Below are 15,823 nucleotides of genomic sequence, written 5' to 3' on the forward strand. Positions count from 1 at the left end.
CCAGTCTTCTCGCTGTTAAATTATTATAGGTAAAACATTATTAATATAAAATTTTCAGAAATTGTATACTTTATGGCAGTTTCTGGAGATAACTTTTGACTGTTTTCTCTGTCCATAGTATATTTTTACCCACCAGAAAAACATTAATCATAACTCTTGTGAACCACTTTCAATAATGGACAGAATATCTAGATAGAAGATCAACAAGGAAATGATATGAACAACACTATAAACCAACTAGATCTAACATACATATGCAGAATACTCCACCCAAGAACAGCAGAATACATATTCTTCTCAAGTGCTCATGAAATATTCTCCAGTATAGACCATATATTTGGCTACAAAACAAGTCTCAATAAATGTACTAAGACTGAAATCATATAAAGTATATTCTCTGACCACAATGGAATGAAGCTAGAAATCCATAACAGAAAGAAAACTGGAAAATTCACGAATATGTGGAAATTAAACAACACACTCTTAAACAACCAATGGGTCAAAGAAAAAATGAGAAGAGAAATTAGAAAACACCTCGAGATGGGAGCCTGCCCAGTGGCACAGTGATTATGTTTACGTGCTCCATTTTGGCAGCCCAGGGTTTGTGGGTTCAGATCCTGGGTGTGGACCTACACACAACTCACCAAGCCATGCTATGGTGGCATCCCACATACAAAATAGAGGAAGATTTTCAGAGATGTTGGCTCAGCAACAATCTTCCTCAAGCAAAAAGAGGAAGATTGGCACCAGATGTTAATTCAGAGCCAATCTTCCTCACCAAAAAAAAAAAAAAAGAAAAAGAAAAAAGAAAAGAAGAGAAAATACCTAGAGATGAATAAAACACAACATACCAAAACTTATGGGATGCAATGAAGGCACTACTCAGAGGGAAATTTATAGCTACAAATACCTACATTAAAAAAGGAGATAAATTTTAAAGCAATAACCTAACTTGAAATCTTGAGTAACTAGAAAAAGAGGAGCAAACTAAACCCAAAGAAGAAGGAAGGAAATAATAAAGATAAGAGCAGATAAAAATGAAATAGAGAATAGAAAAACAATAGAGAAGTCAATGAAACCATTGGTTTATTGAAGAGATGAACAAAATTGACAAACCTTTAGCTAGACTGACACAACAAAAGAGAGAAGACTCATTACTAGAATCAGAAACAAAAGAGGGGACCTCACCACCACCTTACAGAAATAAAAAGGATTATAAGAGATTACTATAAACTACTGTATGCCAACAGATTAGATTTCCTAGATGAAATGACAAATTCCTACAAGCACACAAATTATTTAAATTGACTTAAGAAGAGACAGAAAATATCAACAGATCTAAAACAAGTTAAGAAAATCACTAATAAAAACCTCCCAAGAACAAAAGTCCAGGACCACGTGGCTTCACTGGTGAATTCTACCAAAAATTTAAAGAAGAATTAACATTAACCCTTCTCAAATTCTTCAAAAAAATTGAAGAGGAGGGAATGTTTCCAAATTCATTCTTTCAAGCCATCATTACTCTGGTACCAAAGCCAAATTAAGACAAGACAAAAAAGAAAATTATAGACCATTATAATTTATGATTAATGATTCAAAACTCTGCAACAAAATACTAGTAAACCAAATCCTACAACATATTAAAAGATTAAACACTGTGATCAAGTGAGATTTATCCCAGGAATGCAAGGTTGGTTCAACATAAGAAAATCAATCAGTGTAATATACTACACTAATAGAACAAAGGAAAAAAAAGACACATGATCGTCTCAATTGATGCAGAAAAGTCATTTAATAAAATCAAGATCTTTTCATGATAAAGAAAAAAACACTCATAAAACTGGGAATAGAAGGGAATATACTCAACCTAATAAAGGACATTAACAAAAACTCACAGGTAGCATAATCAATGGTGAAAGACTGAAAGCTTTCTCCCTAAGATCAGGAACAAGAAAAGGATACCTGCCTTTACTGCTGCTATTCAACATTGCATTGGAAGTTCTAGCCAAAGAAATTAGGCAGGAAAAAAAAATTAAAAGCCATCCACATTAGAAAGGAAGAAGTAAAACTATTGCTGTTCACAGATGACATGATCCTATATATATAGAAAATCCCAGTGAATCCAGAAGAAAGATATGAATTCAGCAAAGTTGCAGGGTACAAGGTCAACATGCAAAAATCAGTTGTGTTTCCATACACTAGCAACAAACAATCCAAAAAGAAAATTAAGAAAATGATTCCATTTACATACAATAGCATCCAAAAGGATAAAATACTTAGGAGTAAATTTAGCCAAGGAAGTGAAAGACAAACAACTTTCAACAATTAACCTTTAGTTTTAGTACATTGATAACTATAAAACATTGATGACAGAAATTAAAGAAGGCCTAAATAATGGAAAGACATCCCATGTTCATGGATTGGAAGACCTAATATTATTAAGATATCAATGCTACCCTAAGAAATACCTACCCAAATTCTGACAGCCTTTTTTTGCAGAAACAGACAAGCCAATCCTCAAATTCAAGTGAAATTGTAAGGGGCCTCGAAAGGCCAAAGTAATCTTTAATAAGAAGAACAAAGTTGGAGGACTCACACTTCCCTATTTCAAAACTTACTACAAAGCAACAGTAATCAAAACAGTACAGTATTGCCATAAAGATAGACATACAGACTAATGGAATAGAATTGAGAATCCAGAAATAAACCCATACCTCTATGGCCAATTGATTTTCAACAATAGTGTCAAGACTCCTCAATGGGGAAAAGAAAAGTCGCTTCAGAAAACAGTGCTGGGGCAAATGGATTTCCACACACAAAAGAATGAAGCTGGATTCTTACCTCATACCATACACAAAAATTAACTCAAATGGATCAATGACATAAATATAAGAGATAAAACTATAAATCTCTTAGAAGAAAACATAGGAGCAACTCTTCATGACCTTGGATTTGGCAGTGGATCCTTAAATATGACATGAAAAGCATGGACAACAAAAGAAATGGTAGATAAATTGGACTTCATCAAAATTAAAATCTTTTGTGCATCAAACGACATTATCAAGAAAGTGACAAGACAACCTACAGAATAGGAGAAAATATTTGCAAATGGTATATCTGATAAAGGTTTTGTGAGATAATAGAAAATATATATATATTGGTCTCTGCCCCTGGTTCCTGGCACAGAGCTCCTAAAACTCTCGTAATTTCCTAAGTGATAAGAATGCCAGGAACATCTCTTGTTCTAATAATGGTATTTGACCTCTGTTCCTGACACAGAGCTCCTGAAACCCTTGTACTTTCCTGGGTAACAAGAGTGTCTTTTGTTCTAATGAGATGACTCTGGGTGGGCTCCTGGATGGCTCCTGGATGAGGGCTAGTCACTGGAAAGACCAAGCCATGATTAGAGCTTGGGATTTTCAGCCCTGCTTCCCATTCTCGAGAAGGTTGAAAGGCTGGAAATGGAGTTAATGATTGATCATGTCTACATGATGAAGCCTCCATAAAAATCCTAAAAGTACAGAGTTGGGAGAGCTTCTGAGTTGGTGAATTTGTGGAGTTGCTGGGAAAGTGGCACACCCTGAGAGGGCATAGAAGCTCCATTGCCCTTCCCACATACCTTGCCCCATGCATCTCTTCCATCTGGATGTTCATCTGTATCCTTTATCATATCCTTTAGAATACACTGGTAAACATAAGTAAATGTTTTCCTGAGTTCTGAGAGCCACTCTAACAAATTAATCGAACCCAAGGCAAGGGTCATTGGAGCTCCGATCTATAGCCAGTTGGTCAGAAGCCCAGGTAACAACTTGGGCTTGTGACTAGAGTCTCAAGTGTGTGTGGGGGGCAGTCTTGTGGGACTGTTCCCATGAACTGTGGGATATAATGCTATCTCCAGGTAAATAGTGTCAGAATTGAGTTGAATTGTAGGACCCCCAGATGGTGTTGCAGAGAATTTCTTGGTGTGGGGAAAAACCTCCACACATTTGGTAACCAGAAGTGTGTGAAGTAAAGTGTTCTGTGTGAAGGTAAAGGAGACACACAGGAAAGAAAGACACAGGACGAGGAAAGAAGTTTAGGTTTTTCTTTTTAGGTTTAACATAATGCAACAATAAAAAGACAAACAACCCAATTAAATGGGCAGAGGACTTTTTATTTCCAAAAAAGATACAAATGGCCAATAAACACATGAAAAGCCACTCAACATCATTAATCATTAATCATTAGGGAAATGCAAATAAAACCGCAATGAGATACCACATCATACTGATTAGGATGACTATAATCCAAAAGAAACAAAGCACGTGATGGCAAGGAGGTGGAGAAATTAGAACCTTCATTCATTCAGTGCTTATGGGAATGGAAAATGGTGCAGCTGCTACGGAAAACAGTTCAGCAGTTCCACAAAAAGTTAAATGTAGAATTACCATTTGACCCAGTAATTCCACTCCTAGATATAGACCCAAAAAATTGAAAGCAGGGACTCAAGCAGATACTTATACACCAATGTTAACAGCAGCCAAAAGGTGGAAACAACCCAAGTGTCCATCAACAGATGAATGGATAAACAAAACATGGTATATCCATAAAATGGAATATTATTCAGCCATAAAAAGGAATGAAGTACTGATATGTCACAACATGAATGAACCTTAAAAACATTATGCTAAGTGAAATGAGCCAGTCACAAAGGCACAAACATTGTATGATTCCACTTAAATGAAATATCTAGAATGGGCAAAACCATAGACACAGAAAGTACATTAGAGGTTACCAGGGGCTGGGAGAAAGGAGAATGGACAGTTATTAATGGGTTACAGAGTTTCTGTTTGGGCTGATGAAAAAGTTTTGGAAATGGATGGTAGTGATACTTGCACAACATTGTGAATGTAATTAACGCCACTGAATAGTATATGTAAAAATGGTCAAAATGGCAAATTTTATGTTATATATATATATTACCACAATAAAAACTCTTTTGAAATAATTATGCACTGTACCTCAATAGAGAATTTTACTTTCCTCCATTCTGATATTATTGATTACCTTACTGAATTAACCACAGCCATTAAAATCTCTGTAATGTACAGACAATTTTTGTTTTACTCTGATGCTTATCTGAAGACTCTGCTGCAAATTACAAGCCAGAATTTGTGTCTTCAACAAAGGACAGTCTCAGAGCCTCATAGAAAAGAACTGTACCAGGTATTTCAAACCACTGACGTGTCAGAATAGACTCTTGGGTACAGGTTTCTGAGCTGATAGTACATAGGCAACTCTGAGATCATACCAGCACACTTAGGATTTCCAGTTTTCTCTTTTCTTTTTTTCCAGTTTAGAAGCACACAGCTTCACGAAAGCAGATTGCTAACCCAAGATCCAGCAGAACACTAATTATATAGGACTGAATAAATTGATGAGGGAAATTTTACTGTGGTTATTTATTTGGAATATTGTTGATGTTGTTTTAATGGTCTATTTTCTGAATATGTATGAAAATCCTTTCCCTTTCTTTGTAAGTCATTTGTACTCAAAACAATTTAGTAAACACTGCTTCTGTAAACTAAATATTTGAAATATGATTCTCACTCACCTTCTCCCCATCCTACCCCTCCTTCTGAATTCAGAAACTTTTACTAAGTCTCCCTACTTTTCACAGCAATAAAGTTATTTGCATAGGTTCTATAAGAATCTGTCCTCCTTTTTTTTAAAACCAAGATATAAATGGACAAACTGATTGTGCAACCAAGGCCTCACATGGAGTATCATATTTGAGAATGATAGTCATTTAATCAGGTATGATAATATACTTTTAAAGAATAAGGTTGATCTTACCTCAACTTTATGGAGCAAATGTCCACAAATTTCCTCTCAGGGAATTATCCTGGTACCTGACTTGCAGGGTCCCAGTATAAATGTGGTAGGAAGTTCACTTTCCATCAGGTTAGGAACCTTAGAAAATTTGGGGGACCTTGAGAAGAGATGACTTTCCTCAAATTTATAAGTACTACAGGTGAAATCTGGTAGAGAGAATTTCTTGGCCTTGGTTTCCCAGCTTTGGAATAGCAAAAAATAACAACCCCTCCTACACACGGACAATTCACAGTTTTGTATATATTTGTAAATTCACTTCCTAATTGCCTGTGTGTGTTTTAATTCTCTTTTGAACCAGTTGTAACATCTTACTGGTTCTTTATTAATTAATGAGTTAAATAAAATCTTTCACATGTGTTCAAAAAAATTAAAATAGAAATTAAAACTCCAAAAAGAGAGAAAATGATTTGGAAGACAAGTAAAAGAGATCCAAAACATACATAGGGTCCCCAAAGAAGAAAACCGAAATAATGAAATAAAAACAAATGTTAAAAACAGTTCTGGAAAATTTTCTAGAAAAAGAGGAATACTTGAATTTACATATTGAAAAAGTACACTATGTTCCAGAAGAAGATATTTCCTAGTATAATCTATTCAGCTACCACATTTTTTTTTAGTTAATAGATTTTATTTTATTATTTTACTTTAAAATAAAATCCATTTTTAATAACATTTTCTAATCCATCATCCCTGGAGCTATACCCAACGGCCTTTTTTGGGGGGTATATAATTCTTTTTATATGTTGCTGGGTTTTTTCTCCAGCTTCACTGAGATATATTTGACAAATAACACTGTGTAAGTTTAAGGTGTACAATGTAATGATTTGATATATGTGTATACTGCAAAATGAGTGTCACAATAAGTTAACATATCTATCACCTCACATAGTTACTATTTTTCGTGTGTCATGAGAACATTTAAGATTTACTTAAATCTTAACTTTCAAACATACAATCCAGTATTGTTAACTACAGTCACCATGGTGTACATTATGTTTCCAAAACTTATTCATTTTATAACTGGAAGTGTGTACCCTTTGACCACCATCATCCATTTCCCCCATCCTCCATCCCCTGGCAACCACCAATCTACTCTGTTTCTATGAGGTCATTTCTTTTTAGATTCCACATATAAGTTAGATCATACAGTATTTGTCTTTCTCTGTCTGACTTATTTCACTTAGCATAATGTCCTCCAGGTTCATCCATGTTGTCACAAATGGCAGGATTTCCTTCTTTTTTAAGGCTAAATATTCCATTGTTTATATATATATACACACATACACCCCGCATTTTTTTAATCCATTCATCCTTTGCTGGACACTTGGATTATTTCCATGTCTTGATTATTGTGAATGATGCTGCAATGAACATGGGGGTGCAGATATCTCTTTGAGATACTGATTTCATTTCCTTAGGATATATACCCAGAAGTGAAATTTTTGGATGATGTAGTAGTTCTATTTTTAATTTTTTGAGGGCCCTCCATACTGTTTTCCAAAGTGGCTGTACGAATTTATATGCCCACTAACAGTGCACAAGGGTTCCCTTTTCTCTGCATCCTCACCAGCATTTGTTGTCTCCTGTCTTTTTGATAATAGCTATTCCTTTCAAGCAGTCTTAGATTCACAGCAAAATTGAGCAGAAGGTACAGACAGTTCATGTATACATCCTATCCTGCCCCCCCCCCAAACCTCCCCCACTATTGCCATCCCACACCATAATGGTACATTTGTTATAATCATTGAACCTACAATGACACATTATCTTCACCAAAAGTCCATAGTTTACATTGGGGTTCATTCTTGGTGGTGTACATTCTATGGGTTTTGACAAATACATAATGACATGTATCCACCATTGTAGTATCATACAGAACAGTTTCACTGCCCTAACAATTCTCTGTGTTCTATCTATTCATCCCTCCCTCCCCAACTAACCCCTAGCAAATCATAGTTTTGTCTTTTCTGTAATGTCATATAGCTGGAATCATATAGTATGGAGACTTTTCAGATTGGCCTCTTTCACTTAGTAATATGTATTTAAGTTCCCTCCATATCTTTTCATGGCTTACTAGCTCATTTTTTCTTAGCTCTGAATGATATTTCATTGTTTGGATATACCATAGTTTATTTATCCATTCACCTACTGAAGGATATCTTGGTTGCTTTCAAGTTTTAGCAATTATGAATAGAGCTTCTATAAACATTCATGTGTAGGTCGTTGCATAGACATAAATTTTCAATTCACTTGGGTGAATACCAAGGATCACAGTTGCTGGATTGTATGGTAAAAGTAAGTTTAGTTTTGTAAGAAACTGCCAAAGTGTCTTCCAAAGTGGCTGTACCATTTTGCATCCCCACCAGCAATGAATGAGAGTTCCTGTTGCTCCACATACTCACCACCATTTGGTATTGTCAGTGTTTTGGATTTTTGCCATTCTAATAGATATGTAGTGGTATCTTATTGTTGTTTTAATTTGCAATTCCCTAATGACATAGATAGCCAGCCCTGGTGGTCTAATGGTTAAGATTTGGCGCACTTACCCCTGTAGCCTGGGTTCATTTCCCAGTCACGGAACCACACTACCTGTTTGTTGGTTGTCATACTGTAGTGGCTGTATGTTGCTGTGATGCTGAAAGCTATGCCACTGGTATTTCAAATACCAGCAGGGTCACCCATGATGGACAGGTTTCAGAGCTTCCAGACTAAGACAGACTAGGAAGAAGATCTGACCACCCACTTCCAAAAAAATTGGCCATGAAAACCCTATGAATAGCAGCTGAGCACTGTCTGATGTAGTGCCAGAAGGTGAGAGGATGGTGCAAAAAGACCTGGCAGGGTTCCACTCTGCTATACACAGGCTCGCTAGGAGTCAGAATCAACTCGATGGTAATAACAACAAAATGACATAGATAGATAAAGATAGAAATAGATATAGACATATATAGATATGTACAGAGAGAGTCTAGCTGTGTTCCCAGAAAGAAGAAATAGATTTTTCAGTGGATACCTAGCATTCTGACATACTTTTAAAATTAAAGTCCTTGAAGCTATGAATTTCACTCTGAGCACTGCTTTAGCACTTTAGATTCTGTTACGAGGTATTTTCATAATCAAGGGTTTTGTTTCCTGATTCCATTATTAATTTCTAGTTTTACTGCATTGTGGTCAAATAATGTTATCTGTTTTATTTTTTACATCTTGGAATTTATTCAGGTTTTCCTTGTAATCAATTTTGTAAATGTTCAAAGGGCACGTGAAAAGAAGATGAGTTTTCTATTTTCAGGTTATAGAGTATATTTCTATTAAATCTTCTATACTAAGTATATTATTTAGGTATTCTCTATCCTTTCTTTTTGTTGTTTTTATTCCTTTAAATGCCTATTATAGATTGAGAGGGATGAATTAAATCTTATGTTTATGTTCTTCCTTATCATTCCTATAGCTTGATACCAAAATCCATCAAAGATACCATATATACACTAAAAGAAAATGACAGACCAATAATTTCTAAATATTATGAAACCAGTTCATCAACATTTTAAAAGTAATAGCACCCCATGACCAAATAGGATCACAGAAATGCATAGATGCAACAATGACAATTTTAGGAAATATATTATTATAATTTAATATATTAATACTTCAAATGAGAAAAACCATATGATTATCTCTATAGAAGCTGAAAAGGCATGTAATTCAATTCAATATCTATTGATTTTTTTAAAAATTCTAACTAAAACAGGAACAGATGGACACAATGTAAAAAAAAGTCTATCTAAACCTAAAGCCAATACCATCCTTAATGAGGAAACAGTAGTAAGCTACCACATAACTTCAAAAAGTTTGCTACTATTTTGATTATTTTATGTTAGCAGTATCTGATAGTGATTGTGGTGTGGCAGACTATTTAGTTAGAGTTAAATCTTGATTAAATTAGACATAAATCTAGTGACCTAAGAGCAATAATGTCATATTGAACAATAATGATCCTACTTTTATATTCAATACTACAGTTCTATAAAAAGCAAAGTAAAAAATATTCTTACTCCAAGTAGTGTGTGATAGAGTCAAAACATAGACATACACTGGGGAAAAATTAGTTTTTAAAGAAGCATTTGACTGGTTATCAAGTACTGCAGTGGCACAAATTTCTGGTGATAAAAGACTGGGTTACTCAGATATGAAACACCCTTCATAACTGTGTTACCGAGCTCCTAGTTCCCACTGTACCTGTTTCTTTCAGGAGATTCCAGATGTCTCTGCATTTATGGATCTGTTCAAGTGCACGATTCAGTAACCTGGTCTATTTGGCAACAATGCAATGAGAAAATTAGCAAGTTAAGCTATTAAAGCAAATTAAATTAAATTTTAATTTTAATTAAGCAAATTAAAATAATCTCACATCATTTTCATTAAAAACAGTTAAAAATAAAATGATAGTTTAAACTAGACATCCTGGAATTTATATAGAAATATTAACCTCTATTCGTACTTTTCCTTTATGTCCCAGGAAAAGGAGGATTAAACAGATAATCTTGAGCATTATCATTTTCTTTAATAATCTAGGACAAAAGAGAAGCACTTCCAGAATGGTGGTGTGAGGAGCTCCATGGACACTCTCCCCAGCAAAACAACCATAAGAGGCGAAAATTATAAAACACGATCATGTAAAGGCTTAGGAAATTGCCAAAAGGGCATATAGCAAATGGGGAAATATCTATTCCAGGAAATTTATGAAGTCTCAGTAAGAACAATGAGCTCATCAACCTCCCCAGCTCAGTGTGATGTAAGCACTACTTTAGGTGGGTGAGGCCAAGAAGATGAGGCTCCCTCTACCCTCAGCTTCCAGGGGATTCCCAGAAGGGGCATGCTGCCAGTACTTCTCATCCCCCTGCCCCAGGTCTGTACTGCAGAAGCTCTATTATAAACAAGCACAACTGAGAGGCTGGAGTTCTTTTCCTCTACCCAGTCCCTATATCAGGCATGGCAAATTGAGAATACTGGGTCTCAATTGCCCTCACCTCAGCTTGCATATAGGATAGAGTTTTCATGCTGGGAGAGGCAGGCCAAGAATGCCAGGGACTACAACTCCCGTCTAGCCCCCAACTCATAGAGCTGGACTGTCATCCTGATAGAAATGGGCCACTGTCCCCACCTCCAGCTCCAAAACAGTGGTATAGAGTTTCTGCTCAGGAGAGGCAGGTCATTAGAAGAGTGAGCTCTGTAGCTCTCCCTAAGGGGACTGACTTTAATTGGAACAGAACTTAGGGAAGTTCAAGTCTAAGTGTACTATAAAAAACCATGGAGATTTTGGTGTTGAGCAATTAAGAGGAGTCTGGTAGCTCAATGATGTCAACAAGCAAAACAGTAGACCAGCTAGAAGTTTACAGAGAGAACCAGGGGAAAAGAAAGCTAAGAAGATACCTACCCCTTCAAAGGGGCCTTACTTTAATTGGATCAGACTGTGGAGCAATTTATGCCAAAGAGCATTTTCAAACACACATACACACACACACATACAGAGCAATCACCTAGTAATTAGTCAAGAATAACATCTGGGTGGGATACCAATAGAAGAAGATCATTCAGCAGTTTAACATGGAGATCTGGGAAAGAGAGTAAAAAATAACCCTGCTAAAACCACTTTCATCCCTCTGAGGGGAGGGGTCAGGGTAACTGCACAGGCAAACACTGTGATCTCCAAGGAGTGGTATCAGAAGCTGTACATTTCTGTACAGTGGGGAAATAGACTTCACTGAACTAGCCCAGCCAAGTCACTGAACAAATAAACAAGCAAATATTAACAAGAACAAGCCCCAGAGGGGGAAGCAGTATCCAAAGATGCTCCAATATATTACCTAAAATGTCCGTTTTTCAACCAAAAATTATGAGGTATGCAAAGCAACAGAAAAGTATGACCCATATGCAGGAAAAGAGCAGGCAACAGGAACTGACTTTGGAAAGGTCCAGATGCTGAATTTAGCAGACACAGATTTCAAAGTAGCTATTTTAAATATGTTCAAACAACTAAAGGAAGCCACCCTTAAGAAAGGTATGATAACAATGTCTCAGCAAATATAGACTATAAATAAAGAAGGCAGTGGGATAACATATTCAATGTGATGAAATAAGATAACAGTCAACCTAAGAATCTAATATCCAGCAAAACTATCTTTCAGAACTGAAAGCACAGTAAATTCCAAGATAAACAAAAGTTTAGAGAATTTGTTGCTAGCAGAACCGTTTTACAAAAATGCTAAGAGAAGTTCTTCAGGCTGAAAGAAAGGGACACCAGATAGTAATTTGAATCCAAATGAAAAAGCAAAGTGCACTGGTAAAAGTAATTATGCAACTATAAAAGACAGCATAAATATGTATTTCTTTTTTCTTCTTTTAACTGTTTATAAAAGCAATTATATACTTAACAGATATCCATAGACCATTCTACCAACCCATGAAGAATACACATTCTTCTCAAGCATACATGGCACTTTCTCCAGGATAGACCATATATGCTAGGCCACAACACAAACTTCAAATAAATTTCTTTTTGGCTAGGAAAGACTAGCCCTAAGCTAACATCTGTTGCCAATCTTCCTCTTTTTTTTTTCCTCCCCAAAGCCCCAGTACATAGTTGTAAGCCCTTCTAGTTCTTCCATGAGCCACCACCACAGCACAGCTACTGACAGACGAGTGGTGTAGTTCTGCGCCTAGGAACTGAATCCGGGCCGCTGAAGCAGAGCACGCCAAACGTTAACCACTAGGCCATCAGAGCTGGCTCCAAATAAATTTAAAATAACTTGAAGTCACACAAAATATGTATGCTAACCATAGTGGAATAAGATTAGAAATCAATAAAAGAATAAAATTTGGGAAATTCACAAATATATGGATATTAAACAACAGATTCCTAAATAAACAATGGGTCAAAGAAAAAAATCACAATGAAAATTAGAAAATACTTTCAGATGAATGAAAAGAAAAACACAACATACCAAAATTCAGGGGACACTGTTCAAGCAGTGTGCTATGGTCTGAATGTATCCTCCCCAAATTCATATGTTGAAATCTTAATCCCCAAAGGTGATGGTATTAGTAGGTGGGGACCTTGGGGGGTGCTAAAGTCATAAGGATGGGGCTCTCATGAATGGGATTTGTGCCTTTTATAAGAGGCTCCAGAGAGATCCCTAGCCCTTTCTACCATGTGAGGACACAGCAAGAAGGTGCCGGTTATGAACCGAGAAGAGGGCCCTCACCAAAGTATTCAACCATGCTGGCACCTTGATCTTGGACTTCCAGCCTCTGGAACTGAGAAATAAATTTCTGTTGTTTATAAGCTTACCCAGTCTGTGGTATTTTATTACAGTATCTCAAACAGACTAAGACACAGTGCTTAGTGGGAAATTTATAGCTATAAAAGCTGATTAGAAAAAGAAGAAATAAATCAATAACCTAAACATTCACCTTAAGGAACTGGAAAAAAAAAAGAGCAAACCAAACCTTAAGCAACCAAAAGGAAGAAAATAATAAAGATTAGAGTGGGAATTAATGAAATAGACACTAGAAATATAATAGGGAAAAAAATGAAACCAAAAGTTAGTTCTTGAAAAAAAGCAACAAAACTGATAAACCTTTGCATAAAGTGATTAAGAAAAAAGGAGAGAAGACACAAATGACTAAAATGAGGAGCGAAAGAGTGGGGACCATTAATGACCTTACAGAAATAAAAAGGATGATTATAAGGGAATCCCATGAACAACTGTAAGCCAACAAATTAGATAACTTAGATTGTAATGGACACATTTCTAGAAACATAAACTACTGAAACTGACTCAAAAAGAGATGAAAAATCTGAATAGACTACAAAAAAGAAAGAAGAAAAAAAATTTATACTCTGAAAACTACAAAACATGGTTGGAAGAAATTAAAGACCTAAATAAAAGGAAAAATATTCCATATTCATGGGTTATAAGACTTAATATTGTTAAGATTGCAATTTAGATCTAAATTGATCTAAAGATTCAGTGCAATACCTATCAAAATCTCAGCTGGCTTTTTTGCGTAAATTGACAAGTTGAACCTAACATTCATGTGGAAATTCAAGGGATCCAGAATAGCTAAATAATCTTGAAAAAGAAGAACAAAGTTGGAATACTAACACATCCTTCTTTCAAAACTTACTCAAAGCTACAATAATAAAAACAGTGTGGTATTGCCATAGGGATAGACATAGGCATCAATGGAATAGAACTGAGGTTCTAGAAATAAACCTTCTCATTTATGGTCAATTGGTTTTCAATAAGGGTGCCAGGATAATGCAGTGGGAAAAAGTAGTCTTCAACAAAAGAACTGGATGTTCAAGTGCAAGAGAATAAAGTTGGACCCCTATCTTATACCATACACAAAAATTAACTCAAAATGGATCACAGACCTAAATGTAAGAACTAAAAATACAAAACTCTTAGGGATGAGCCTTCAGGACCTTGGATTAGGCAATGGTCTTAGACACAACACCAAAAGCACAAGCAACAACAACAAAATAAATAAAATAGGCATCATGAAAATTAAAAATGTTTGTGCTTCCAAGGACAATAGCAAGAAAAGGAAAAGATAACTCACATAATATGAGAGAATAATCACAAATCCTATCTGATAAGAGTCTAGTATCAAGAATATACAAAGAACTATTAGAACTCAATAATAAAAAGACAAATAACCCTATTAAAAATGGGCAAAAAATCTGAATAGACATTTTCCAAAGGAGATATATAAATGACAAAAAGGACATGAAAAGATGCTCAACATCTTTTGTCATTAGTCATGATGTCATTAGTAATGGCATCATTAGTCATTAGGGAAATGCAAATCAAAACTGCAATGAGATAGCACTTCATATTCACTAGGATGGCCATAATCCAAAGGACATAATAGTGGTGGCAAGGAGGTAGAGAAAGTGGACCCCCTCATCCAGTGATGGTGGGAATATAAAATGGTGCAGCTGCTTTGGAAGACAATCTGGGAGTTCCTGAAATGATTAAACACAGTTACCATATGACCCAGCAATTCTAATCCTACGTATATATTCAAGACAAATAAAAACACATATCCACACAAACTCTGTACATGAATCTTCATCACAGCTTTATTCATAATAGCTGAAAATTGGAAAAACCCAATATCTATCAATGGATGAATGGATAAACAAAATGTGGTATATTCATACAATGGAATATTATTCAGCCATAAAAGGAATGAAGTACTGATCCAAGTGACAACATGGAGAACCTAGAAAACATTGAAAAATTATAAAAAGAGTCAGTTAGAAAAGACTGTAAATCATATGATGACATTTATATGAAATATCCATAACGGGCAAATCTATAGAGATAGAAAGTACATTAGTGGTTGCCTAGGACTGGTGGTAGGGATGGGGAGTGACTGAAAATGGGTGAGAGGTTTATTTTTAGAGTGATGAAAATGTTCTAAAATTAGATTATGTTGATAGTTGCACAACTCTGTGAATATGAGGATTAAATTCTATACTTTAAATGGGTGAATTGTAAGGTATGTGAATTATACCTCAATAAGTCTGTTAAAAAATAATCTTAGGGGCTGGCCTGGTGGCACAGTGGTTAAGTGCACACGTTCTGCTTCAGTGGCTGGGGGTTCACTGGTTTGGATCCCGGGTGCAGACATGGCACTGCTCAGCAAGCCATGCTGTGGCAGGCGTCCCACATATAAAGTAGAGGAAGATGGGCACGGATGTTAGCTCAGGGCTAATCGTCCTCAAAACAAACAAACAAAAAAAGCTCAAAAAAAAAAAATCTAAGATGGGGTCAGGATACTTTCCTGTAAAAGTCCAGACAGCAAATATTTTAGGCTTTGCCAGCCACATAAACTCACTTTCACATATTTTTCTTCGTAATCTTTTACCAATGTAAAA

General features: G+C 35.7%; 1 protein-coding gene across 1 annotated transcript in view; it reads right to left on the bottom strand.

Moving 5' to 3' along the window:
- The window catches only part of TEX11 (testis expressed 11), a 371,261-nt gene that overhangs the window by 54,890 nt on the left and 300,548 nt on the right, over nucleotides 1-15,823 (bottom strand). Inside the window, exon 25 of the mRNA XM_044764084.2 lies at nucleotides 10,111-10,183. Coding sequence (XP_044620019.1) covers nucleotides 10,111-10,183 — 73 coding nt within the window. The remainder of the gene's footprint in view (nucleotides 1-10,110; nucleotides 10,184-15,823) is intronic.

Source organism: Equus asinus, chromosome X (genome assembly GCF_041296235.1).
Source record: "Equus asinus isolate D_3611 breed Donkey chromosome X, EquAss-T2T_v2, whole genome shotgun sequence".
NCBI lineage: Eukaryota > Metazoa > Chordata > Mammalia > Perissodactyla > Equidae > Equus > Equus asinus.